Consider the following 24681-nt stretch of genomic DNA (forward strand, 5'->3'; position numbering starts at 1 on the left):
CTCACACACTACTCAGAGTTCTGGTCTGAACCGAACCACAACAGGAAACCAGTTACTAATATATTAACTACTACAACCTACACAAGATAAAATGTATGAGACATGAACAGAAAACATGTAAACATGGTTTTAGACCAAAGTTTATTGAATGAAAATGTGAATAAACCTGCGCTGAGTTGCTGTAGAGTCCTGTCACGTGGTGCAGGCTGAACATGGCCTCCACCCCCCCCCCCCCACCTCCGCTCCGCCTTGTCAAAACTCCGTCTTACTTTAATAAAAATGAAGCTAAAATTTTTTATCTGTGTTGAGCAGAGAAAATAATTCTGGAACTTTTTTCCACCGCCTGCGTTGCAGGACGTCTGGATGACAAACGTGACGTACCTGGAACATGACGTAAGACGCCGGAAGTCTGTTCGGCGTCGCTCCGTGTGTTTGTTGCTACCATAGCAACAGAAAGTCTGTTGCAGAGACCGTTGGAGACTTAAGAGCTCGAAGCAGAAATCAGAAGAAACAAATCTGAGGATTTTATGATGAGCGAGAAGAGCCGGAGATGTCGCGAGATCTGCGGGCCGACACCGCATTCAGTGGCCGTGGTGAGATAATACTCATACAAGTACTACAAAGCGCGAGTACTAAGAAACTACCGAGGTACCGCCATGTAGAGAGGAGGACGTTAGTGTTATCTGGTCCCGAAAACAGCAGGAAAGTACTCTTACTGTGAGCTAACGGGAGGAATACTACGGTTAAAATGTACTCCGTTACTACAGTGGGAGAGTTTATTGTTTTCACTACTACCATGTGACAGTACTAGTACTACCATGTGACAGTACTAGTACTACCATGTCAGATTACTAGTACTACCATGTCAGACTACTAGTACTAACCCCTCCATGGGTTGGTGGTGTTTCTGTGGGACAGATCAGGAGGTATCCTCTGCGGAGGACCACGGATCAGCAGGTCCTGCAGACCCGGGGAAGGGCGGCGATCCGAGACCATGTCCAGGAGTCCCACAGAGACCAGGTCCAGGAGTTCTACAGAGACCTGCAGAGCTGCGACGTCACAGCTTCTTGGCTGCAGAGCAGCGAGCAGCGTTTCCTGAGAGGAGACGTCCAGAGACGAGTCCGGGCTGCGATGGACCGGCACGAGTCTGAAGCCCAGGAGCCCAGAACCAGGTTCCCAGTACTATACTCACAGGAGGGCCATCTGGGGCCTCTGTGGACCCCCAAGATGGCCCTGCACTGCCATAATGAGCTCTGTTAATGACTTCAGGTCCAGGTTCAGCTGGTCCAGGTATATGATCCAGGTAGATGATCCAGGTAGATGATCCAGGTAGCTGGTCCAGGTAGATGATCCAGGTAGCTGGTTCAGGTAGATGATCCAGGTAGATGGTCCAGGTAGCTGGTCCAGGTCGATGACCCAGGTAGCTGGTCCAGGTCGATGATCCAGGTAGATGGTCCAGGTAGCTGGTCCAGGTAGGTGGTCCAGGTAGCTGGTCTAGGTAGATGATCCAGGTAGATGATCCAGATAGCTGGTCCAGGTAGCTGGTTCAGGTAGATGGTCCAGGTAGCTGGTCCAGGTAGATGATCCAGGTAGATAGTTCAGGTAGATGATCCAGGTTGCTGGTCCAGGTAGATGGTACAGGTAGCTGGTCCAGGTAGATGATCCAGGTAGATAGTTCAGGTAGATGATCCAGGTTGCTGGTCCAGGTAGATGGTACAGGTAGCTGGTCCAGGTAGATGATCCAGGTAGTCGATCCAGGTAGATGGTCCAGGTAGCTGGTTCAGGTAGATGGTCCAGGTAGATGATCCAGGTTGCTGGTCCAGGTAGATGGTGCAGGTAGCTGGTCCAGGTAGAAGATCCAGGTAGATGGTCCAGGTAGCTGGTCTAGGTAGATGATCCAGGTAGATAGTTCAGGTAGATGATCCAGGTTGCTGGTCCAGGTAGATGGTACAGGTAGCTGGTCCAGGTAGATGATCCAGGTAGTCGATCCAGGTAGATGGTCCAGGTAGCTGGTTCAGGTAGATGGTCCAGGTAGCTGGTCCAGGTAGATGATCCAGGTTGCTGGTCCAGGTAGATGGTCCAGGTAGCTGGTCCAGGTAGATGATCCAGGTTGCTGGTCCAGGTCGATGACCCAGGTAGCTGGTCCAGGTCGATGATCCAGGTAGATGGTCCAGGTAGCTGGTCTAGGTAGATGATCCAGGTAGATGATCCAGGTAGCTGGTCCAGGTAGCTGGTTCAGGTAGATGGTCCAGGTAGCTGGTCCAGGTAGATGATCCAGGTAGATAGTTCAGGTAGATGATCCAGGTAGATGGTCCAGGTAGCTGGTCCAGGTAGATGATCCAGGTAGCTGGTCCAGGTAGATGATCCAGGTAGATGATCCTGGTAGATGGTCCAGGTAGCTGGTTCAGGTAGATGATCCAGGTAGATGATCCAGGTAGCTGGTCCAGGTAGCTGGTCCAGGTAGATGATCCAGGTAGATAGTTCAGGTAGATGATCCAGGTTGCTGGTCCAGGTAGATGGTCCAGGTAGCTGGTCCAGGTAGATGATCCAGGTAGATGATCCTGGTAGCTGGTCCAGGTAGCTGGTTCAGGTAGATGATCCAGGTAGATGATCCAGGTAGCTGGTCCAGGTAGATGATCCAGGTAGAGGATCCAGGTAGATGATCCAGGTAGAGGATCCAGGTAGATGATCCAGGTAGATGATCCAGGTAGATGGTCCAGGTAGCTGGTCCAGGTAGATGATCCAGGTAGCTGGTCCAGGTAGATGATCCAGGTAGATGGTCCAGGTAGATGATCCAGGTAGATGGTCCAGGTAGATGGTCCAGGTAGATGATCCAGGTAGCTGGTCCAGGTAGATGATCCAGGTAGATGGTCCAGGTAGATGATCCAGGTAGCTGGTCCAGGTAGATGATCCAGGTAGCTGGTCCAGGTAGATCATCCAGGTAGCTTGTCCAGGTAGATGGTCCAGGTAGATGATCCAGGTAGATGGTCCAGGTAGATGGTCCAGGTAGATGATCCAGGTAGCTGGTCCAGGTAGATGATCCAGGTAGCTGGTCCAGGTAGATGATCCAGGTAGCTGGTCCAGGTAGATGATCCAGGTAGATGGTCCAGGTAGATGATCCAGGTAGCTGGTCCAGGTAGATGATCCAGGTAGCTGGTCCAGGTAGATGATCCAGGTAGCTGGTCCAGGTAGATGATCCAGGTAGCTGGTCCAGGTAGATGATCCAGGTAGATGGTCCAGGTAGATGATCCAGGTAGATGATCCAGGTAGATGATCCAGGTAGATGGTCCAGGTAGCTGGTCCAGGTAGATGATCCAGGTAGATGGTCCAGGTAGATGATCCAGGTAGATGGTCCAGGTAGATGATCCAGGTAGCTGGTCCAGGTAGATGATCCAGGTAGATGATCCAGGTAGATGATCCAGGTTATCTAGAACAGCCTGTTTGAAGCTCTGCTTGGACAACCCTTCAGGTCATGTTCTGGATCTTGATCCTGTTCCAGGCTCAGGCAGCTGCTGGAGGACGAGGAGCAGCAGTTCCTGCAGGAGCTGGAGGAGATGCAGGAGACCACGGAGGAGAGGAGAACCAGGATGAAGGAGAGAGCCAAAGTCCTCCGAGAGAGGAGAGAGAAGGAGGAGCAGGAGCTGGCCTCAGAGCAACTGGACAGGATTTTCAGGTCCAAACTGGTTCCCACTGGTTCTAACTTTATTAACCCTTAAACCTCCTTCAGGTCTCCCCGAGCTCCACCTCCTCCTCCACCAGGAGCGGTGGTGTGTAGCTCTGTGGGGTAAATGTGGTGGATATTTAACCCTTTAGATGATCTACGGAGGTTTTCCAGCCACTAAATGTAGTTTTATTCAGAGACTCTGGCTGTGTCCGAATGTCCAGAAAGAAAAAGTAGGGCACTCAACAGTTACCCACAATGCATCTTTAAATGTAGTGAGCATCGATGGTCACTAGATGGGTCAATATAGACCACAATGCATTGCGGGCAGAAACTCAATGTGGCGCAAGGAGGCGAGCAAACAAACAAAGAATAAAACACAACATAAGCAATAAAAATAAAACTATTTACACACAACTATGGATTTGGAATGACATCTTGATGCGGGTTGTGGTTGCCGTGGTGACGGCGGTAGTCACGTGGTATGCGGCGAGGCGTGTCTGGATCGCCAAGAGAATGAGTCGGTATGTAGTGAAGGACGGGTTGGTAGGGGGACGTTCCAGACTCTATCTGGATCCACAATGATCCATGATAACAGCATTATTTACCACATTTCACCATAAAAACATCACCATCACTACTATGTTGCTAAGAGACCTCTATTTAGACCTGGACATGATGATGAAGCCACTTCCTGTCAGACTTTCCACCAATCAGAGAGCTTAGATTGACGGTAACGTCCAATCAGAGATGTAAACGCATGTAGATGAAGCTGACTCCTCCGCCTGCAGGGAGCAGTGTGAGGAGCTGCGCAGCGTCCAGAGGAGGTGCAGGGAGCAGCAGCTGGGTGAGGAGCAAGCCTTGCAGCTGAGGAGCAGACAGGAGCAGTGGCGGCAGCAGCAGGAGGAGGAGCAGCTGCTCCAGGAGCTGTGGGAGGCCGACTTACGAGACAAGGAGCAGGAGGAGAGTCTGCTCCTGCAGAGGAGGAGGCAGACAGACGCCCAGCAGCTCTGCTTCCTGAGGAGTCAGATGGAGGAGGCAGAGCGGCAGAGGCAGCGGGAGAAGGAGTGCAGGGAGGAAGAGGCCCAGCTCCTGGTGAGGAGTCTGCTGGTTCTCCTCTGTAGATCAGTGGGTCCTAGTCCTCCTGAGGAGCAGGAAGCTAACAAGACCACCTCCTCTCTCTGCAGGAGCAGCAGCGCCAAACTGACCTGCAGCAGGAGCAGCACCTGAAGCGTCAGAAGCAGCAGAACCAGCGGCGGCAGCTGGACCGGGCCCTACGGCAGAAGATGGAGAGACTGAGCCGGGTGCAGCAGGAGGAGACGCAGCTGGACCAGAAGCTCCTGCAGGAGCTGCTCAGAGAGGAGACGGATCAGAGGCAGGAGGCGGCGAGGAGGAAGGTAAGCACAGCTGACTGCTTCTCCTATGCTCCTCCTTTCTTCTCTCTCGGTTTTCCCGTTGACCCGGTGCCGGTAGGTCTATGCGGGTCCAGACTCCGACGTCAGAGGTCAGCGTGCTTCCAACGGAGGAGGAGGTGCCTGGTGTTCGGCTGCAGAGCTTCCTGATCTGGTGAAGGAGGTGAAGGCTGCTGAACAGCCACCACGGACCTGGACCACCAGACCCGGGTCAACGAAGTGATCATCCCCGGTCTCACACTGGAGCGGTGACCGTGGGAGACGGAGAGTCTGCAGAGCATCAGCTGACTGACGCCACCCCCTGGTACCAGAGCAACCGTAAAACAGAAGCAAAAGAAGGAGCACCACCCAAACACCAAGCTGACGTAGCCAGGAACGCTGGTTGGCTCCGGAAGAAGGAAACACCTGGACTGTAAAATCCTCATGAAACTCATGGGAAACCCTGAGGACATCTCACCAGGAGCACGGCTGAACCGGACCGTTTCCAGAGACCGGAGGAGGAGAAGGAGGAGGAGGAGAAGGAGGAGGAGGAGAAGGAGCAGGCGGAGAAGGAGGGGGAGGAGAAGGAGCAGGAGGAGAAGGAGGAGGAGGATGCTTACTCGTCTTTAACCTTCAGGGTTCTGGATGGATTGACGGCTGTGATTGACGGCTGTGATTGACGGCTGTGACTGACGGCTGTGATTGACGGCTGTGATTGACGGCTGGGACTGACGGCTGGGACTGACGGCTGGGACTGACGGCTGGGATCGACGGCTGGGATCGACGGCTGTGATCGACGGCTGTGATCGACGGCTGTGATTGGCGGCTGTGATTGACAGCTTACCTGAATCTGAACCTTGTGTGGACACGAAGTGACATGTTCCAGCTGTATTTCTAGAGCATTCTGGGTAAAAAAAACTATTTGTGTGTTGATCAGTGTCGACATATTAAATCCTGATAAATAGAAGAATTTATCAGGATGAGCTCATTTCCTCCTCCCAGCAGTTCCATCTCATTCTGCCTCTTATTGATGTTTTACTCATCACATTGATTAAGTGGTTAAATGATGTAATCAGTGTTTACAGCTCATGACATCAGCCGCAGGAGTCAGGCAGACCTGATCTGAGGAATCCATTAACACTAAGAAATTATTCATCTGAGTACGACTGGGACCTGATATACAGTTTTTATACCTGGGTCATATAATCCAGGTGGTCCAGGTGTGACATATAAAGATACGTATCGGCCCATGGATGACTTCATGAGAAAGAGAACTATGGAGGCAGAAAATAAATATAATAAGTTAGCTGCAGTCATGAGAGCAGTAAAAAGGACAAGAGGAACGCTGTAGGGTCACTAAATGAGTTCACTCCTCTCTCACTCCTCTGTTCCTCCATCCACCACACCTCCTCTTCTCTCCACCTCTCCCCTGTGATGTCTGATATGTGTGGTGTCCAGGAGGAGCTGCAGGAGGAGCAGAGGAGGTACCGCCAGCATCTGTCTGAGGAGCTGCAGAGGCAGAGGAGAGAGGAGGAGGAGGAGGAGCAGCAGCAGGAGGAGCAGCTGGAGGAGACGTGGAGGAAGCGGGAGCAGCAGAAGCAACTGGAGCAGGAGGCCAGAAGGAGGCTGAAGGAGGAGGTGATGGAGGCGCGCCTCCTGCAGGTCCAGAACAAAGGTAGGAGACCCGGAGATGTCCTCAAAGAAAACACAAGCAGACAAACATGGATCACAGATTCATCTACCATCACCCCTTTAACCTGGATTCTATTTACATCGGTTACCATGGAGATGTGATCTGTTTACATCGGTTACCATGGAGATGTATCCTGTGCAGGTAGCCTCCTTTAGACCAGCGTAACATCCAGGAAACATTAATGGAGTTATTCAGAGATTCACTTTCTTTACTTTTAAAACTATTCCATCTAATCTTTAATTTTATCATCTGGACATGAAGACGTACGCCGGTCCTTTAATATCTGGACATGAAGACGTACGCCGGTCCTTTAATATCTGGACATGAAGACGTACGCCGGTCCTTTAAGATCTGGACATGAAGACGTACGCCGGTCCTTTAAGATCTGGACATGAAGACGTACGCCGGTCCTTTAATATCTGGACATGAAGACGTACGCCGGTCCTTTAATATCTGGACCTGAAGACGTACGCCGGTCCTTTAAGATCTGGACATGAAGACGTACGCCGGTCCTTTAAGATCTGGACATGAAGACGTACGCCGGTCCTTTAAGATCTGGACATGAAGACGTACGCCGGTCCTTTAAGATCTGGACATGAAGACGTACGCCGGTCCTTTAAGATCTGGACATGAAGACGTACGCCGGTCCTTTAATATCTGGACATGAAGACGTACGCCGGTCCTTTAAGATCTGGACATGAAGACGTACGCCGGTCCTTTAAGATCTGGACATGAAGACGTACGCCGGTCCTTTAATATCTGGACATGAAGACATACGCCGGTCCTTTAATATCTGGACATGAAGACGTACGCCGGTCCTTTAAGATCTGGACATGAAGACGTACGCCGGTCCTTTAAGATCTGGACATGAAGACGTACGCCGGTCCTTTAAGATCTGGACATGAAGACGTACGCCGGTCCTTTAATATCTGGACATGAAGACGTACGCCGGTCCTTTAAGATCTGGACATGAAGACGTACGCCGGTCCTTTAAGATCTGGACATGAAGACGTACGCCGGTCCTTTAAGATCTGGACATGAAGACGTACGCCGGTCCTTTAAGATCTGGACATGAAGACGTACGCCGGTCCTTTAATATCTGGACATGAAGACGTACGCCGGTCCTTTAAGATCTGGACATGAAGACGTACGCCGGTCCTTTAATATCTGGACATGAAGACGTACGCCGGTCCTTTAAGATCTGGACATGAAGACGTACGCCTGTCCTTTAATATCTGGACCTGAAGACGTACGCCGGTTCTTTAAGATCTGGACCTGAAGATGTACGCGGTCCTTTAATATCTGGACCTGAAGACGTACGCCGGTCCTTTAATATCTGGACCTGAAGATGTACGCGGTCCTTTAAGATCTGGACCTGAAGATGTACGCGGTCCTTTAATATCTGGACCTGAAGACGTACGCGGTCCTTTAATATCTGGACCTGAAGACGTACGCGGTCCTTTAATATCTGGACCTGAAGATGTACGCCGGTCTTGGACCTGCTGTGGTGTCCTAGGTGTACTAGTTGCAGGACACAGCTGATGATGTTGCCGTTAGTTACCAGTGGTGTCGCTCGGTGACGTATTTATTTCTCCATCAGCCTCCGTTATTAGTTGTTGATCCACCTGCTGGTTTGTAGTAGACCTGAACGTGCGCTCCTTCGCAGCCTGGTCTGGTAGTCATAAAACCAGTTAGACCAGTAAGACCAGGACGCTCTGACCAGTCTGGTGTGTGTGTGTGTGTGTGTGTGTGTGTGTGTGTGTGTGTGTGTGTGTCTCCACATATCTCAGCGCATGTGACCCTGCAGAAAGGAGCTGAGCTTCAGAAGGAGAAGGAGGAGCTGAGCAGAGCCATGGAGGCGATGAAGCTGGAGGAGGAGGAGGAGAGGATATGGTACATCCTCAGAGCTGCAGAACAGCTGTTGTTGTTGTTGTTGTTGTTGTTGTTGTTGTTGTTGTTGTTGTCGTCTGTATGATGTCACTGACCCTCTGCAGCCGGAGGCGGGTGGCAGCGGCATACCGGGCCAACCTTCAGGCTCAGATGAAGCAGCAGCAGCAGCTCCGGGACCAGCAGAAAGCTCAGCTTCTCAGGGAGCATCAGCAGGACCTGGTCCTGGAGCAGATCTACAACCAGAAGAAAGACAAGATCCTGTCCAGACCTGAGGCCAGCACTACCATCCTCTATCCTTTCAGGAAAGCGCAGAGGTCCAGGTCTGCAGCCACAGAGGGAAGAACCTTCAAGAAAACTCATGAAAGAACATCCCTGAGTTTCCCTCTGACAGAGAACCAGGATTCATGAGGACTTTCAGTCTCGTCTAAACCCTGATGAAACCGGATCGGACTCTAAGAAATAGGACGAGATGACATTAAATGGGACGAGATGAGACATGATGAGACGGGACGAATGAGACGAGACAATACAAGACTGCAGAAATTATTTACTGTTTGTCCCACTACATGTCCCACACGTCTTTGGTTCCTCTCAGTCCTGGTTTAGAAGAAACTAAAGGTTTAACTTCTTATATGTCACAACAACATGTGGATCCCAGAAGTTTCTAACACTATAACACCAATAAAACATTTTCTTTCCAGATACCAGTCGTCCTCTGCTTTTCACCCATCTCTAGTTACCATAGTTACCACTGAGATGACTGAGCTGTGCACCAGTCAGGTCCATGTATGTCTGGACACCAGTTTAGATATTTCAGCTGTTTACCAAACATATTCCAGATCCAGTTATCCAGTCAGCTCAGCTTTAATCGGAGCAAAGCCACATCCACACTGGAGAGAAGTTGAGGAATTCCACTCTTTGATATGTAGTTGCAATTTTTCAAGGACCAAGTAACTGGAGTGTAAATGTTAAAGCTGCTTCATGGCTTCATGGCTGTTCCCGCACCAGCATTACCAATCCATCACCAGCCCATCACCAATCCATCACCAGCCCATCACTAGTTCCATCACCAATCCATCACCAATCCATCATTAGTTACATCACCAGCCCATCACTAGTTCCATCACCAGCCCATCACCAGTCCATCACCAGTCCATCACCAATCCATCACCAGTCCATCACCAATCCATCACCAGTCCATCACCAATCCATCACCAGTCCATCACTAATCCATCACTAGTTCCATCACCAGTCCATCACCAGTCCATCACCAGTCCATCACCAATCCATCACCAGCCCATCACCAATCCATCACCAATCCATCACCAGTCCATCACCAGTCCATCACCAATCCATCACCAGTCCATCGCCAATCCATCGCCAATCCATCACCAGTCCATCACCAGTCCATCGCCAATCCATCACCAGTCCATCACCAGCCCATCGCCAGTCCATCACCAGCCCATCACCAGTCCATCACTAGTTCCATCACCAGCCCATCACCAGTCCATCACCAGTCCATCACCAATCCATCACCAATCCATCACCAGTCCATCACCAATCCATCACCAGTCCATCACTAATCCATCACTAGTTCCATCACCAGTCCATCACCAATCCATCACCAGTCCATCACCAATCCATCACCAGTCCATCACCAGTCCATCACCAATCCATCACCAGTCCATCACTAATCCATCACTAGTTCCATCACCAGTCCATCACCAGTCCATCACCAGTCATTCACCAATCCATCACCAGCCCATCACCAATCCATCACCAATCCATCACCAGTCCATCACCAATCCATCACCAGTCCATCACCAATCCATCGCCAATCCATCACCAGTCCATCACCAGTCCATCGCCAATCCATCACCAGTCCATCACCAGCCCATCACCAGCCCATCACCAGTCCATCACCAGCCCATCACCAGTCCATCACTAGTTCCATCACCAGTCCATCACTAGTTCCATCACCAGGCCATCACCAGTCCATCACTAGTTCCATCACCAGCCCATCACCAGCCCATCACTAGTTCCATCACCAGTCCATCACCAGCCCATCTCCAATCCATCACTAGTTCCATCATCAGCCCATCACTAGTTCCATCACCAGTCCATCACTAGTTCCATCACCAGCCCATCACTAGTTCCATCACCAGTCCATCACCAGCCCATCACCAATCCATCAACAATCCATTACTAGTTCCATCACCAGCCCATCACTAGTTCCATCACCAGCCCATCACTAGTTCCATCACCAGTCCATCACTAGTTCCATCACCAGCCCATCACTAGTTCCATCTCCAGTCCATCACTAGTTCCATCACCAGTCCATCACTAGTTCCATCACTAGTTCCATCACCAGCCCATCACCAATCCATCACTAGTTCCATCACTAGTTCCATCACCAGCCCATCACCAATCCATCACTAGTTCCATCACCAGTCCATCACCAACCCATCACTAGTTCCATCACCAGTCCATCACTAGTTCCATCAGTAGTTCCATCACCAATCCATCACCAGTCTATCACCAACCCATGACTAGTTCCATCACCAGCCCATCCCCAATCCATCACTAGTTCCATCACCAACCCATCACTAGTTCCATCACCAGTCCATCACCAGCCCATCACTAGTTCCATCACCAACCTATCACTAGTTCCATCAGTAGTTCCATCACCAATCCATCACCAGTCCATCACCAACCCATGACTAGTTCCATCACCAGCCCATCACTAGTTCCATCAGCAGCCCATCAATAGTTCCATCAGTAGTTCCATCACCAATCCATCACCAGTCCATCACCAACCCATGACTAGTTCCATCACCAGCCCATCATTAGTTCCATCACCAGCCCATCACTAGTTCCATCACTAATCCATCACCAGCCCATCACTAGTTCCATCACCAACCCATCACTGGTTCCATCACTAGTTCCATCACCAACCCATCACTGGTTCCATCAGTAGTTCCATCACCAATCCATCACCAGTCCATCACCAACCCATGACTAGTTCCATCACCAGCCCATCACTAGTTCCATCAGCAGCCCATCAATAGTTCCATCAGTAGTTCCATCACCAATCCATCACCAGTCCATCACCAACCCATGACTAGTTCCATCACCAGCCCATCATTAGTTCCATCACCAGCCCATCACTAGTTCCATCACTAATCCATCACCAGCCCATCACTAGTTCCATCACCAACCCATCACTGGTTCCATCAGTAGTTCCATCACCAATCCATGACTAGTTCCATCACCAGCCCATCACCAGTCTATCACCAACCCATGACTAGTTCCATCACCAGCCCATCACTTGTTCCATCACCAACCCATCACTAGTTCCATCACCAGCCCATCACTAGTTCCATCACCAGCCCATCACTAGTTCCATCACCAGCCCATCACTAGTTCCATCACTAATCCATCACTAGTTCCATCACCAGCCCATCTCTCTGCATGTACTCTGCATGTACTCTGCGTGTACACTGCGTGTACAGCATGTACTCTGGTGTAATATTATAGTACAGCTATGTGTGAGACCAGGGAGCAGAGCAGGAGAACACCATCCCAAACATCCACCTTCTGAACTGGATCCACTCTGCTGAGACCTCCTGATCCCCAGTGGTACTGGACTGGAAAAGATCCAGAACCTGAAGCAGTTTCAGATGTTGGACCTTAGCAGCCCCAACCGATCAGAACCAGAACAGCCCAAATTCAACCGAGCCTGATAAAGAAACAAACCTCCAACCGGTACCGGCTGGAGGCCTCCCCCCAGCTGCAGGGCCGAAACAGATGTGGTTCCTGGGCCGAACTGAGCTGGACCAGAGTCACCACAGGTGTCTGGCTGCTTCAGGAGGATTTGAAGGGTCTGGTTTTTAAAGGGTTTCAGTCCGAGAAGTGAATAAAATTTGGACTGTTCCAGTTTCACGCTGCAGCGTCATTAAAAATGGTCGGTCATTAGGAACGTTTGCCCTAAACTTCAAGCCTCCGTCCTGGTCTGGTTTCCCCGTTTGATAAGTTTTTATCAGAAGTGTAAATTTGTAGGAACCGTCCAAAAAGCCTGCCTTCTCGGGCGGTCCCTGGTCGGGCGGTCCCAGGTCCAGATGCAAACGGGGTGATGGCTGCTGGACCGGGACTGCAACAAACTGCCCCAAAGTACGCATCACTGCTGGTCTCAGCCTTTAAATCGAAGCTTAAGACTCTGTTTTAGACTGGCTGGTAACCCTGACGAAGCCAGTCTTGTTTCTAGGTGGATTTGTTCATATTTGTCCATTTCATGCTCTTCTTGGAGGCTCTTAACACCTGCAGCACTTTCCAGTTGTGTTTCTGTCTTTTAATCATTTTATGTGCTTACGTACTTTTTTTTGATTGTTGTGAAGAACTTTGAGGACCTTTTGGTTGTAAAGGGCTATACAAATAAAATCATTATAAATTCTAATACGTCGCCATTTTAAGGTCGTCTGATGTGTAGACAAAAGAAGACAAACCGTCTTGAAGATCTCCGAAAATAAAATAAAATTTATTGAACTGTAGAATGAGAACAGAAGAGGAACTCTCCAGAACTAGAACCGGATTAGAGAGAAGACTCCACGTTAGCAAAGCAGTGACTCCACGTCAGCGCGTCACGCTGTCCTCCACCGTGGACGGGTCCAGGTAGACATAGGGAAGCTTCAGGTCCACGTTCCTCGCTCTGATGTCACAGCTGAGATGCTTCAGGTCGCTACGGAAACGGGCTACAATTGCCACAGGAACAGTCTCTGTGAAATGCTGCTCGGTGGAGCCACCTAGAGGAACCTGAGAGGAACATGAGACATGCTGACCCAATAGAACAAGCAGACGCATGTTCAGGTTCATGTGGTGCATTTGTGGTCTTACAAAGTCCGCAGGCTTCTTGCTGAGCAGGTAAATGGTGGCTAGTCCATGAACGGTGGAGGTCAAGTCAGGAAAACTGTCCAGCAAACTGTCTTTGCTGCAGCACCCCTTGCAGGCCGGGGGAGGACTCTGCAGGCCTAGGGGGGCGTTGGGCATCCACCCGAAGTAATCCAGCTGGAGAAGACCGGGACAGGAGAGTAAACAACCCAGACAGAGTCAGGGACCGTCGTTTGTTTTAAATCCTACCTGTGTGTCATTGACGGCTGCATGCTGCGCTGATGCGTTGAAGATTACCATGGTAACGAAGTCTGTCAGCTCCGATGCCATGGAGAAGGATCTCGGGAAACCTGAGGAGAGAAAAGTTTAGTTCCTGGTGCAGTTTTAAAGTTCTCTAATCACACGGATTTGCTCAGGTTCTCCAGTGATCCTTCAGAGACTGTTTATATTCTGAGCCTGAGGATTTTCTTCATTTTCAACTGTTCCCATCCTGTACTCCAGTCGTTAACGAAGGTTCCACCAGGCGGTGCTAATAGAACTCAGACCTGATGGAGGTGCTGGATTTCTCGGACAGAAACCAAATGAAAAACGTGTTCTGGTTTGGTCTCAGACTTTTGGTTCCAGACTTCTGGTTTGGTTTCAAAGTTCTGGCTTGGTTCCAGACATTTGGTTCTACAATTCTGGTTTTGGTTCCAGACTTTTGGTTCCAGCGTTCTGGTTTGCTTTCAGACTTTTGGTTCCAGAGTTCTGGTTCCAGAGTTCTGGTTTGGTTCCAGACTTTTGGTTCCAGAGTTCTGGTTCCAGAGTTCTGGTTCCAGAGTTCTGGTTTGGTTCCAGACTTTTGGTTCTAGAGTTCTGGTTTGGTTCCAGACTTTTGGTTCCAGAGTTTTGGTTCCAGAGTTCTGGTTTGGCTCCAGAATTCTGGTTTGGTTCCAGACTTCTTGCTCCAGAGTTCTGGTTTGGGTCTAGACCTTTGGTTCCAGAGTTCTGGTTTCGTTCCAGACTTTTGGTTCCAGAGTTCTGGTTTGGCTCCAGAATTCTGGTTTGGTTCCAGACTTCTTGCTCCAGAGTTCTGGTTTGGGTCTAGACCTTTGGTTCCAGAGTTCTGGTTTGGTTCCAGACTTTTGGTTCCAGAGTTCTGGTGTGGCTCCAGAATTCTGGTTTGGTTCCAGACTTCTTGCTCCAGAGTTCTGGTTTGGGTCTAGACCTTTGGTTCCAGAGTTCTGGTTTCGTTCCAGACTTTTGGTTCCAGAGTTCTGGTTTGGTTCCAGAGTTCTGGTTTGGTTCCAGACTTTTTATTCCAGTGTTCTGGTTTGGTTCCAGACTTTTGGTTCCAGAGTTTTGGTTTGGTTCCAGACTTTTGGTTCCAGAGTTCTGGTTTGGTTTCAGACTTTTGGTTCCAGAGTTTTGGTTTGGCTCCAGAAGTCTGGTTTGGTTCCAGACTTCTTGCTCCAGAGTTCTGGTTTGGTTCTAGACTTTTGGTTCCAGAGTTCTGGTTTTGTTCCAGACTTTTGGTTCCAGAGTTCTGGTTTGGTTCCAGAGTTTTGGTTCCAGAGTTCTGGTTTGGTTTCAGACTTTTGGTTCCAGAGTTCTGGTTTGGCTCCAGAATTCTGGTTTGGTTCCAGACTTCTTGCTCCAGAGTTCTGGTTTGGGTCTAGACCTTTGGTTCCAGAGTTCTGGTTTGGTTCCAGACTTTTGGTTCCAGAGTTCTGGTTTGGCTCCAGAATTCTGGTTTGGTTCCAGACTTCTTGCTCCAGAGTTCTGGTTTGGGTCTAGACCTTTGGTTCCAGAGTTTCTAGTTTCGTTCCAGACTTTTGGTTCCAGAGTTCTGGTTTGGTTCCAGAGTTCTGGTTTGGTTCCAGACTTTTGTTTCCAGTGTTCTGGTTTGGTTCCAGACTTTTGGTTCCAGAGTTTTGGTTTGGTTCCAGACTTTTGGTTCCAGAGTTCTGGTTTGGTTTCAGACTTTTGGTTCCAGAGTTTTGGTTTGGCTCCAGAATTCTGGTTTGGTTCCAGACTTCTTGCTCCAGAGTTCTGGTTTGGGTCTAGATCTTTGGTTCCAGAGTTCTGGTTTCGTTCCAGACTTTTGGTTCCAGAGTTCTGGTTTGGTTCCAGAGTTCTGGTTTGGTTCCAGACTTTTGTTTCCAGTGTTTTGGTTTGGTTCCAGACTTTTGGTTCCAGAGTTCTGGTTTGGTTTCAGACTTTTGGTTCCAGAGTTTTGGTTTGGTTCCAGACTTTTGGTTCCAGAGTTCTGGTTTGGTTCCAGACTTTTGGTTCCAGAGTTTTGGTTTGGTTCCAGACTTTTGGTTCCAGAGTTCTGGTTTGGTTTCAGACTTTTGGTTCCAGAGTTTTGGTTTGGCTCCAGAAGTCTGGTTTGGTTCCAGACTTCTTGCTCCAGAGTTCTGGTTTGGTTCTAGACTTTTGGTTCCAGAGTTCTGGTTTCGTTCCAGACTTTTGGTTCCAGAGTTCTGGTTTGGTTCCAGAGTTCTGGTTCCAGAGTTTTGGTTCCAGAGTTCTGGTTTGGTTTCAGACTTTTGGTTCCAGAGTTCTGGTTTGGCTCCAGAATTCTGGTTTGGTTCCAGACTTCTTGCTCCAGAGTTCTGGTTTGGGTCTAGACCTTTGGTTCCAGAGTTCTGGTTTCGTTCCAGACTTTTGGTTCCCGAGTTCTGGTTTGGTTCCAGAGTTCTGGTTTGGTTCCAGACTTTTGTTTCCAGTGTTTTGGTTTGGTTCCAGACTTTTGGTTCCAGAGTTCTGGTTTGGTTTCAGACTTTTGGTTCCAGAGTTTTGGTTTGGTTCCAGACTTTTGGTTCCAGAGTTCTGGTTTGGTTCCAGACTTTTGGTTCCAGAGTTTTGGTTTGGTTCCAGACTTTTGGTTCCAGAGTTCTGGTTTGGTTTCAGACTTTTGGTTCCAGAGTTTTGGTTTGGCTCCAGAAGTCTGGTTTGGTTCCAGACTTCTTGCTCCAGAGTTCTGGTTTGGTTCTAGACCTTTGGTTCCAGAGTTCTGGTTTCGTTCCAGACTTTTGGTTCCAGAGTTCTGGTTTGGTTCCAGAGTTCTGGTTCCAGAGTTTTGGTTCCAGAGTTCTGGTTTGGTTTCAGACTTTTGGTTCCAGAGTTCTGGTTTGGCTCCAGAATTCTGGTTTGGTTCCAGACTTCTTGCTCCAGAGTTCTGGTTTGGGTCTAGACCTTTGGTTCCAGAGTTCTGGTTTCGTTCCAGACTTTTGGTTCGAGAGTTCTGGCTTGGTTCCAGACATTTGGTTCTACAATTCTGGTTTTGGTTCCAGACTTTTGGTTCCAGCGTTCTGGTTTGCTTTCAGACTTTTGGTTCCAGAGTTCTGGTTCCAGAGTTCTGGTTTGGTTCCAGACTTTTGGTTCTAGAGTTCTGGTTTGGTTCCAGACTTTTGGTTCCAGAGTTCTGGTTTGGTTCCAGACTTTTGGTTCCAGAGTTCTGGTTTGGCTCCAGAATTCTGGTTTGGTTCCAGACTTCTTGCTCCAGAGTTCTGGTTTGGGTCTAGACCTTTGGTTCCAGAGTTCTGGTTTGGTTCCAGACTTTTGGTTCCAGAGTTCTGGTGTGGCTCCAGAATTCTGGTTTGGTTCCAGACTTCTTCCTCCAGAGTTCTGGTTTGGGTCTAGACCTTTGGTTCCAGAGTTCTGGTTTCGTTCCAGACTTTTGGTTCCAGAGTTCTGGTTTGGTTCCAGAGTTCTGGTTTGGTTCCAGACTTTTTATTCCAGTGTTCTGGTTTGGTTCCAGACTTTTGGTTCCAGAGTTTTGGTTTGGTTCCAGACTTTTGGTTCCAGAGTTCTGGTTTGGTTTCAGACTTTTGGTTCCAGAGTTTTGGTTTGGCTCCAGAAGTCTGGTTTGGTTCCAGACTTCTTGCTCCAGAGTTCTGGTTTGGTTCTAGACTTTTGGTTCCAGAGTTCTGGTTTCGTTCCAGACTTTTGGTTCCAGAGTTCTGGTTTGGTTCCAGAGTTTTGGTTTGGTTTCAGACTTTTGGTTCCAGAGTTCTGGTTTGGCTCCAGAATTCTGGTTTGGTTCCAGACTTCTTGCTCCAGAGTTCTGGTTTGGGTCTAGACCTTTGGTTCCAGAGTTCTGGTTTGGTTCCAGACTTTTGGTTCCAGAGTTCTGGTTTGGCTCCAGAATTCTGGTTTGGTTCCAGACTTCTTGCTCCAGAGTTCTGGTTTGGGTCTAGACCTTTGGTTCCAGAGTTCTGGTTTCGTCCCAGACTTTTGGTTCCAGAGTTCTGGTTTGGTTCCAGAGTTCTGGTTTGGTTCCAGACTTTTGTTTCCAGTGTTCTGGTTTGGTTCCAGACTTTTGGTTCCAGAGTTTTGGTTTGGTTCCAGACTTTTGGTTCCAGAGTTCTGGTTTGGTTTCAGACTTTTGGTTCCAGAGTTTTGGTTTGGCTCCAGAATTCTGGTTTGGTTCCAGACTTCTTGCTCCAGAGTTCTGGTTTGGGTCTAGATGTTTGGTTCCAGAGTTCTGGTTTCGTTCCAGACTTTTGGTTCCAGAGTTCTGGTTTGGTTCCAGAGTTCTGGTTTGGTTCCAGACTTTTGTTTCCAGTGTTCTGGTTTGGTTCCAGACTTTTGGTTCCAGAGTTTTGGTTTGGTTCCAGACTTTTGGTTCCAGAGTTCTGGTTTGGTTCCAGACTTTTGGTTCCAGAGTTTTGGTTTGGTTCCAGACTTTTGGTTCCAGAGTTCTGGTTTGGTTTCAGACTTTTGGTTCCAGAGTTTTGGTTTGGCTCCAGAAGTCTGGTTTGGTTCCAGACTTCTTGCTCCAGAGTTCTGGTTTGGTTCTAGACTTTTGGTTCCAGAGTTCTGGTTTCGTTCCAGACTTTTGGTTCCAGAGTTCTGGTTTGGTTCCAGAGTTCTGGTTCCAGAGTTTTGGTTCCAGAGTTCTGGTTTGGTTTCAGACTTTTGGTTCCAGAGTTCTGGTTTGGCTCCAGAATTCTGGTTTGGTTCCAGACTTCTTGCTCCAGAGTTCTGGTTTGGGTCTAGACCTTTGGTTCCAGAGTTCTGGTTTCGTTCCAGACTTTTGGTTCGAGAGTTCTGGTTTGGCTCCAGAATTCTGGTTTGGTTCCAGACTTCTTGCTCCAGAGTTCTGGTTTGGGTCTAGACCTTTGGTTCCAGAGTTCTGGTTCGGTTGCAGACTTTTGGTTCCAGAGTTCTGGTTTGGTTCCAGAGTTCTGGTTTGGTTCCAGACTTTTGTTTCCAGTGTTCTGGTTTGGTTCCAGACTTTTGGTTCCAGAGTTTTGGTTTGGTTCCAGACTTTTGGTTCCAGAGTTCTGGTTTGGTGTCATACTTTTGGTTCCAGAGTTCTGATTTGGTTCCAGAGTTCTGGTTTGGTTCCAGACTTTTGGTTCCAGAGTTCTGGTTGCAGAGTTCTGGTTTGGTTCCAGACCTTTGGTTCCAGAATTCTGGTTTGGTTCCAGACTTTTGGTTCTAGAGTTTTGGTTTGGTTCCAGACTTTTGGTTCCAGAGTTCTGGTTTGGTTCCACAGTCCTGGTTTGGTTCTAGAGTTCTGGTTCCAGAGTTTTGGTTCCAGAGTTCTGGTTTGGTTTCAGACTTTTGGTTCCAGAGTTCTGGTTTGGTTCCAGACTTCTTGCTCCAGAGTTCTGGTTTGGTTCTAGACTTTTGGTTCCAGAGTTCTGGTTTCGTTCCAGACTTTTGGTTCCAGAGTTCTGGTTTGGTTCCAGACTTTTGTTTCCAGTGTTCTGGTTTGGTTCCAGACTTTTGGTTCCTGAGTTTTGGTTTGGTTCCAGACTTTTGGTTCCAGAGTTCTGGTTTGGTGTCATACTTTTGGTTCCAGAGTTCTGGTTTGGTTCCATACTTTCTGTTCCAAAGTCCTGGTTTGGTTTCAGACTTTTGGTTCCAGTGTTCTGGTTTGGTTCTAGAGTTCTGGTTTGGTTCTAGAGTTCTGGTTCCAGAGTTCTGGTTCCAGAGTTCTGGTTTCGTTCCAGACTTTTGGTTCTAGAGTTCTGAATGAGAAACTGACGTTCTCTTCTAATTTTCAGCAGTAAGGTGGTGAAACAAACCTTTCTCTTTATCTCCCAGGTGACCAAACACAATGATGTCATTGATCCAGCTCTGCAGCTCCCAGTCTCCGATGACATCTTCGTCACCATGGTAATAGTAACTGACTATCCCCTCCACATACCTGCAGCCAATCAGATTTCAGGGATTAGGTCCTGGATTAAACCAATCACAGTATTTAGTATTGATCAACCTGGTAAAGCACTTCCTCCTTCAGAACGTTTATCTTACCGGTGGATGATGTCCCACAGCCGCAGGCCGTCGTCACGGTAATAATAACCAGGAACTGACTCCATGCCACGCCCAATAATGTCATCAGGTAAAGAAAGGTCCTGATAGGTGAGCGAGGCCAACGCCCTCCTCAGAAACTCCAGAGTGGCAGCTCCGCCCACCGCCGTGTACTTTATATTTGAAGAGAAGAAGAGAAAAGGTGGCATCAGCTGTTTGTCATCCTCATCTTCCTCCTCCTCTGGTTACCAAGAGGGCAAAGCAGAAGAACTGACCTCTTTCAGCGACCCTCCATCAGAGAGAAGCAGCTGGCGAGCCAGAGCATCAATCTCCAGAGTAAAGCGGAAGTGAGGAGCCAGCAGCTGAGAAGGAGAAACATCATCGCTGAAGGTCAGGAACACATCAGGACTGAAACCACGACACCAAGTCCTCCAGATGTGTTCTGGATCAACACCAGCTGCTCCAGAATACCTTGTAGAGAGGATGCACTGTGGGAAAGTTACGAAGTGTTGCCATGGCGAAAAGCTCTGACATCACATGTGTGCGCAGGAAGTGAGATCGCAGCTCGTGATCGGAGAAGTCTGCAGAGCGAACAAACGTTTTTGCCGTCAGCCAATCAGCTTCCAGATCCTGAGGCACAAAGACAGGGTTGGTTTCACCTGGAGACTGCTGCAGCTAGGAGAGGAAACAAGGAGACGAGTGAGGAAACAAAAAGACTGAGGATACAAGGAGACAAGGGAGGAAACAAGGAGAAGAGTGAGGATACAAGGAGACGACTGAGGAAACAATAACAGGAATGAGGAAAAGGTGACTCATGAGAAGACAAGAAAATGACTGAGGAGACGAGTGAGGAAACAAGGAAATGAGTGAGGAGATGAGTGAGGAAACAAGGAAATGAGTGAGGGAAAGGGGAGAGGAGTCAGGAAACAAAAAGGTGTGTGAGGAAACAAGTAAAAAGGATATAGACAAATGATTAGGAGACTAGAAAAGGAGACTAGGAAAGGAGGAGACAAGGAAAGGAGATCCAGCTGTTGTTTTTTTTTATCTGAACTCTAAAAATGTGGGAGCTTTGAGTGGGCGGGATCATGTGGGAGCTTTGAGTGGGCGGGGTCACGTGGGAGCTTTGAGTGGGCGGGGTCACGTGGGAGCTTTGAGTGGGCGGGGTCACGTGGGAGCTTTGAGTGGACGGGGTCATGTGGGAGCTTTGAGTGGACGGGGTCATGTGGGAGCTTTGAGTGGGCGGGGTCATGTGGGAGCTTTGAGTGGACGGGGTCATGTGGGAGCTTTGAGTGAACGGGGTCATGTGGGAGCTTTGAGTGGGCGGGGTCATGTGGGAGCTTTGAGTGGACGGGGTCATGTGGGAGCTTTGAGTGGGCGGGGTTAGGGAGGGGGGAGTTACCTGGATGGCTATGGGCAGCAGTTGGTTGTTGGAGTCCAGGTGCAGCAGGGCGAGCGGGGCCGTCAGGTAGTTCTGCTTCCCGTTCACGGTGTTGGCCGTGAGACCGTCCAGCAGCCGATAATCCACCATGAAGACGTTTCCTCTCTGCAGGAAGACGAGACTCAATCTCAGCAGCAATGTCACATGACCGTCAGACTTAAGTTTACCCAGCCGCGATCTCGGATGGTTCGGGGTGGATTTTGGGATAGTACTGCTTTTAAACTGAATCCTGGAGGGGTGGTTTGACCTCAGAGAGCTGGATAAAAGACAAGACCACTTCTGAAAACCCAAAACTGAAGCTCTGAGAGGAGCAACAGAAGATGGGCGGCTGAAGTCAGGAGAGGAACACCGGTCCACGTCCGGAGGTCACCTGACTGCACAGAGCCGGGCAGAAGAGGTCATCACTTCCTCATGAAATAAGGACGTGGACATTGTGCTTGAGGCGGCTGCAGCTCCTTTACCAACAAAACTGCAGAAAAGATCATTAGTTTATGTCTCAGACCAACAAAATCCACCTGGTGGTCCATGAACGTCGAGCCTCTTCTCAGTTGTAATTCGTCCATTTTGGCGGGAACCCCGATGTCACGCGTCAACATCCTGCTGTGAATCTGTGTTTGTCTCACCTCCATCTCTTCACTCAGGCTGGCTCCGCCCCCCAGCGACGCCCCCACCATCTCCTCAGTGACGGCCAGGTTGGGTGGAAGTTCGGTGCAGCGGCGGATCAGCGTGGGGTTGGCCCCATTTAGGAACTGGTATCCGAAGAACCAGTCCTCCTGCCACAGACGCTCCACCAACTCTGACGCAGACCAGACAGGACACGTGACGTTGCCATGGAAACAACTCTGAATCAAGGATTGGATAAACTAAGAGGTGGTCTCACCGCTGGTTGGTGTCCTGGTCCGCCGGCAGAGCTGATGGATCTGGTGAAAACTGGACCACCGCTGCTGGAAACACAGGAAGCGCTGCAGACCGAGTTCCAGAAGTCTGATTGGAGGAGACAGAACACTGAACCAGGAAACTACCGGAAAACTCCTCAACCAGAGGCCATGGGAATAATCAGGACCTACACTTCACCGACTGTCAGGATCATGTCGGCGGCCTTGCAAGCGGAGAACTGAACCTCAGCAGGAAGTGAGAAAATGCCTTTGGCCATCATGGTCTCCGGGAGACAGTCGTCATAGCAACTCCAGCTGAAAGCCAAGCAGACATGAGGTTTTAGTGTGAGGAGATGGAAACCAGAACACGTGGTCGGATATTCTGGTTGGTCACCGATAAGTCTGACGGCGATACGTCAGCTCCTTCATCCTCTGATCCAGCTCTACCGGTCGGACATCTTGGAAAACCAACTTTGCTTCAAAACAAACAAAAATGTTTGTTAATGAAAAGAAAAATAAACGAACAACAAACCAGACATCTGATTTTACACCGACCAATCGAATCTCTCAGAGCCAGCGACGTGCCACCACCAACAAATCTGTAGCAAGGAAACAGCAAGACTCCGCCCTCAGGCGTTGTCACGACAACTTCTGAACAAAACCAGCAGCTGGTTGAAGTGGGCGGAGTCTGCAGACGCACCAGTAAGAGAGTTCCGAGACTTCTGGGACAGTGAAGTGAGTATTCCGCCTGGCAACAGAGAAATGAATGTTGGATAACAAAAACACGTAAGTATTCAGATTCTGGATTACAGCCACAGTCGACTCTCACTCTGAGTTCTTTGGTTCTGCAGCAGAACCACAGATTCCTGACGGAACCACAAATCTGCAAAGAGAAAAGGAAACAAGTCATTCTTGGACTTTTGGTTCGAGCTGAAGTCATGTTTCTGGTGACTCACAGATGTGTCGGCCAATCGAACGCTCTCGCTGACTCCTCTGCTTCCCACCAGTTGGATGACGGTTCGGTGGGCGTCGCCGGACAGAAACAAACGTTCCTGGTGCACGACAATGCGGTATATCACCATGGCAACTGCAGGAACACAGAATATACATCAGAATTTACAGCAGCTTGTTCACCAGCTGCATCATGTAGTCCTGGTTCTCCTCAAGTCCAGAACCTTCTTCCATGTCTCGGTTAAGGATGTTCGCACCGTAAGCAGAGAAACACCTTCTTCTTCTTCCATGATGAAGTCCACTATTATATGTGAGTGCCTGTTTCCCCCAACAGGTCTGGTCTGGTCCAGTCCAGTTCAGACCAGGTCGGTACACATCTCTCTGTGTTTCCACTGGTAAAAACTGGGAAGGAGCCAGAATATCAGACCCAACCTGACGACTTGTTTGGGCTCCTTCTGTTGGGGTCCCAGTCTTACCAGTCCGACCCGAAAGGGTGGAGCTTGTCACGTTGCAATCCTCTGATTGGTGGAAAGAATCATGACTTCCTGTGTGGCTCAGCTATAGAAACAAAGCTGGAAAAGTTCCACGTCTAAATGTACGGTGATTTATTTTTCTTAAAGCCACATGACATGAAGACAACCTGCTGATGTCCACCATCCTCCTGCTTCGCTTCAAGAGTTCATCACTATGACAACACTGTTATTCAGCTTATACCCCACCTACCAGGTTTACCAAACCAAACCGGACCAAAGACTGCAGAACCAGACAGACCAACCTGTTACTGCCTGGATTGATAACCAGAAAGCCTCTGACTCAACGCCACATACATGATCCTGAAAACCCTGAAGCTGTACAACATCAGCACTTCACTGCAAACTCAATGAGGCTGTGGCAGACCACCCTGGAGGCCGGGGTACACACCAAGGAGATGCTCAGTCCCTGCTGCTGGTCTGAAACCCGCAGGGCAGGGGTTCCAGGGGCCGGGACCCCAGCCGCTGGTCTGAAACCCGCAGGGCAGGGGTTCCAGGGGCCGGGACCCCCGCCGCTGGTCTGAAACCCGCAGGGCAGGGGTTCCAGGGGCCGGGACCCCCGCCGCCAGGGGCCGGGACCCCCGCCGCTGGTCTGAAAGCTGCAGGGCAGGGGTTCCAGGGGACCGAGATGGAGAAACGCGGCTTTACAGCAAAGACATGATGAAATTATTCAGTTTTCTTGCTGTTCATCAAACATGAACACAGGTAAAGGAATTCACTGTATAATATCATGAAATACTTACATCTTCTGTAGTACTCCTGCTGTAGTACTCCTGCTGTAGTAGTGCTGCTGTAGTAGTACTGCTGTAGTAGTGCTGCTGTAGTACTCCTGCTGTAGTACTCCTGCTGTAGTAGTGCTGCTGTAGTACTCCTGCTGTAGTACTCCTGCTGTAGTACTCCTGCTGTAGTAGTGCTGCTGTAGTACTCCTGCTGTAGTAGTACTGCTGTAGTAGTGCTGCTGTAGTACTCCTGCTATAGTACTCCTGCTGTAGTAGTGCTGCTGTAGTACTCCTTCTGTAGTACTCCTGCTGTAGTACTCCTGCTGTAGTAGTGCTGCTGTAGTAGTGCTGCTGTAGTACTCCTGCTGTAGTAGTGCTGCTGTAGTAGTGCTGCTGTAGT

The 24681-nt window shown here is 49.4% G+C and overlaps 2 protein-coding genes across 2 annotated transcripts; one reads left to right on the forward strand and one right to left on the reverse strand.

Moving 5' to 3' along the window:
- Nucleotides 1-383: 383 nt before the first annotated feature.
- On the forward strand, nucleotides 384-9337 carry cfap53 (cilia and flagella associated protein 53). The gene is made up of 8 exons (XM_041970045.1): nucleotides 384-593; nucleotides 919-1172; nucleotides 3500-3673; nucleotides 4453-4756; nucleotides 4849-5058; nucleotides 6511-6727; nucleotides 8536-8638; nucleotides 8740-9337. Exons 1-8 carry the CDS (start codon nucleotides 528-530, stop codon nucleotides 9041-9043), a joined length of 1632 nt encoding a protein of 543 aa, XP_041825979.1. The 5' UTR covers nucleotides 384-527; the 3' UTR covers nucleotides 9044-9337.
- A 3816-nt stretch (nucleotides 9338-13153) lies between these two features.
- Nucleotides 13154-24347, reverse strand: LOC121630016 (polyunsaturated fatty acid lipoxygenase ALOX15B-like). The gene is made up of 16 exons (XM_041970040.1): nucleotides 24306-24347; nucleotides 23038-23171; nucleotides 22911-22964; nucleotides 22637-22829; nucleotides 22476-22557; nucleotides 22274-22396; nucleotides 22087-22190; nucleotides 21830-22002; nucleotides 21168-21311; nucleotides 20240-20443; nucleotides 20044-20130; nucleotides 19772-19941; nucleotides 19543-19664; nucleotides 13769-13869; nucleotides 13526-13696; nucleotides 13154-13444 (listed from the first exon to the last, which is right to left on the reverse strand). The coding sequence occupies exons 2-16, from the start codon at nucleotides 23161-23163 to the stop codon at nucleotides 13265-13267; spliced, it is 2034 nt and encodes a 677-aa protein (XP_041825974.1). The 5' UTR covers nucleotides 23164-23171; nucleotides 24306-24347; the 3' UTR covers nucleotides 13154-13264.
- Nucleotides 24348-24681: the final 334 nt, after the last annotated feature.

Source organism: Melanotaenia boesemani, chromosome 19 (assembly GCF_017639745.1).
Source record: "Melanotaenia boesemani isolate fMelBoe1 chromosome 19, fMelBoe1.pri, whole genome shotgun sequence".
NCBI classification, from domain to species: domain Eukaryota; kingdom Metazoa; phylum Chordata; class Actinopteri; order Atheriniformes; family Melanotaeniidae; genus Melanotaenia; species Melanotaenia boesemani.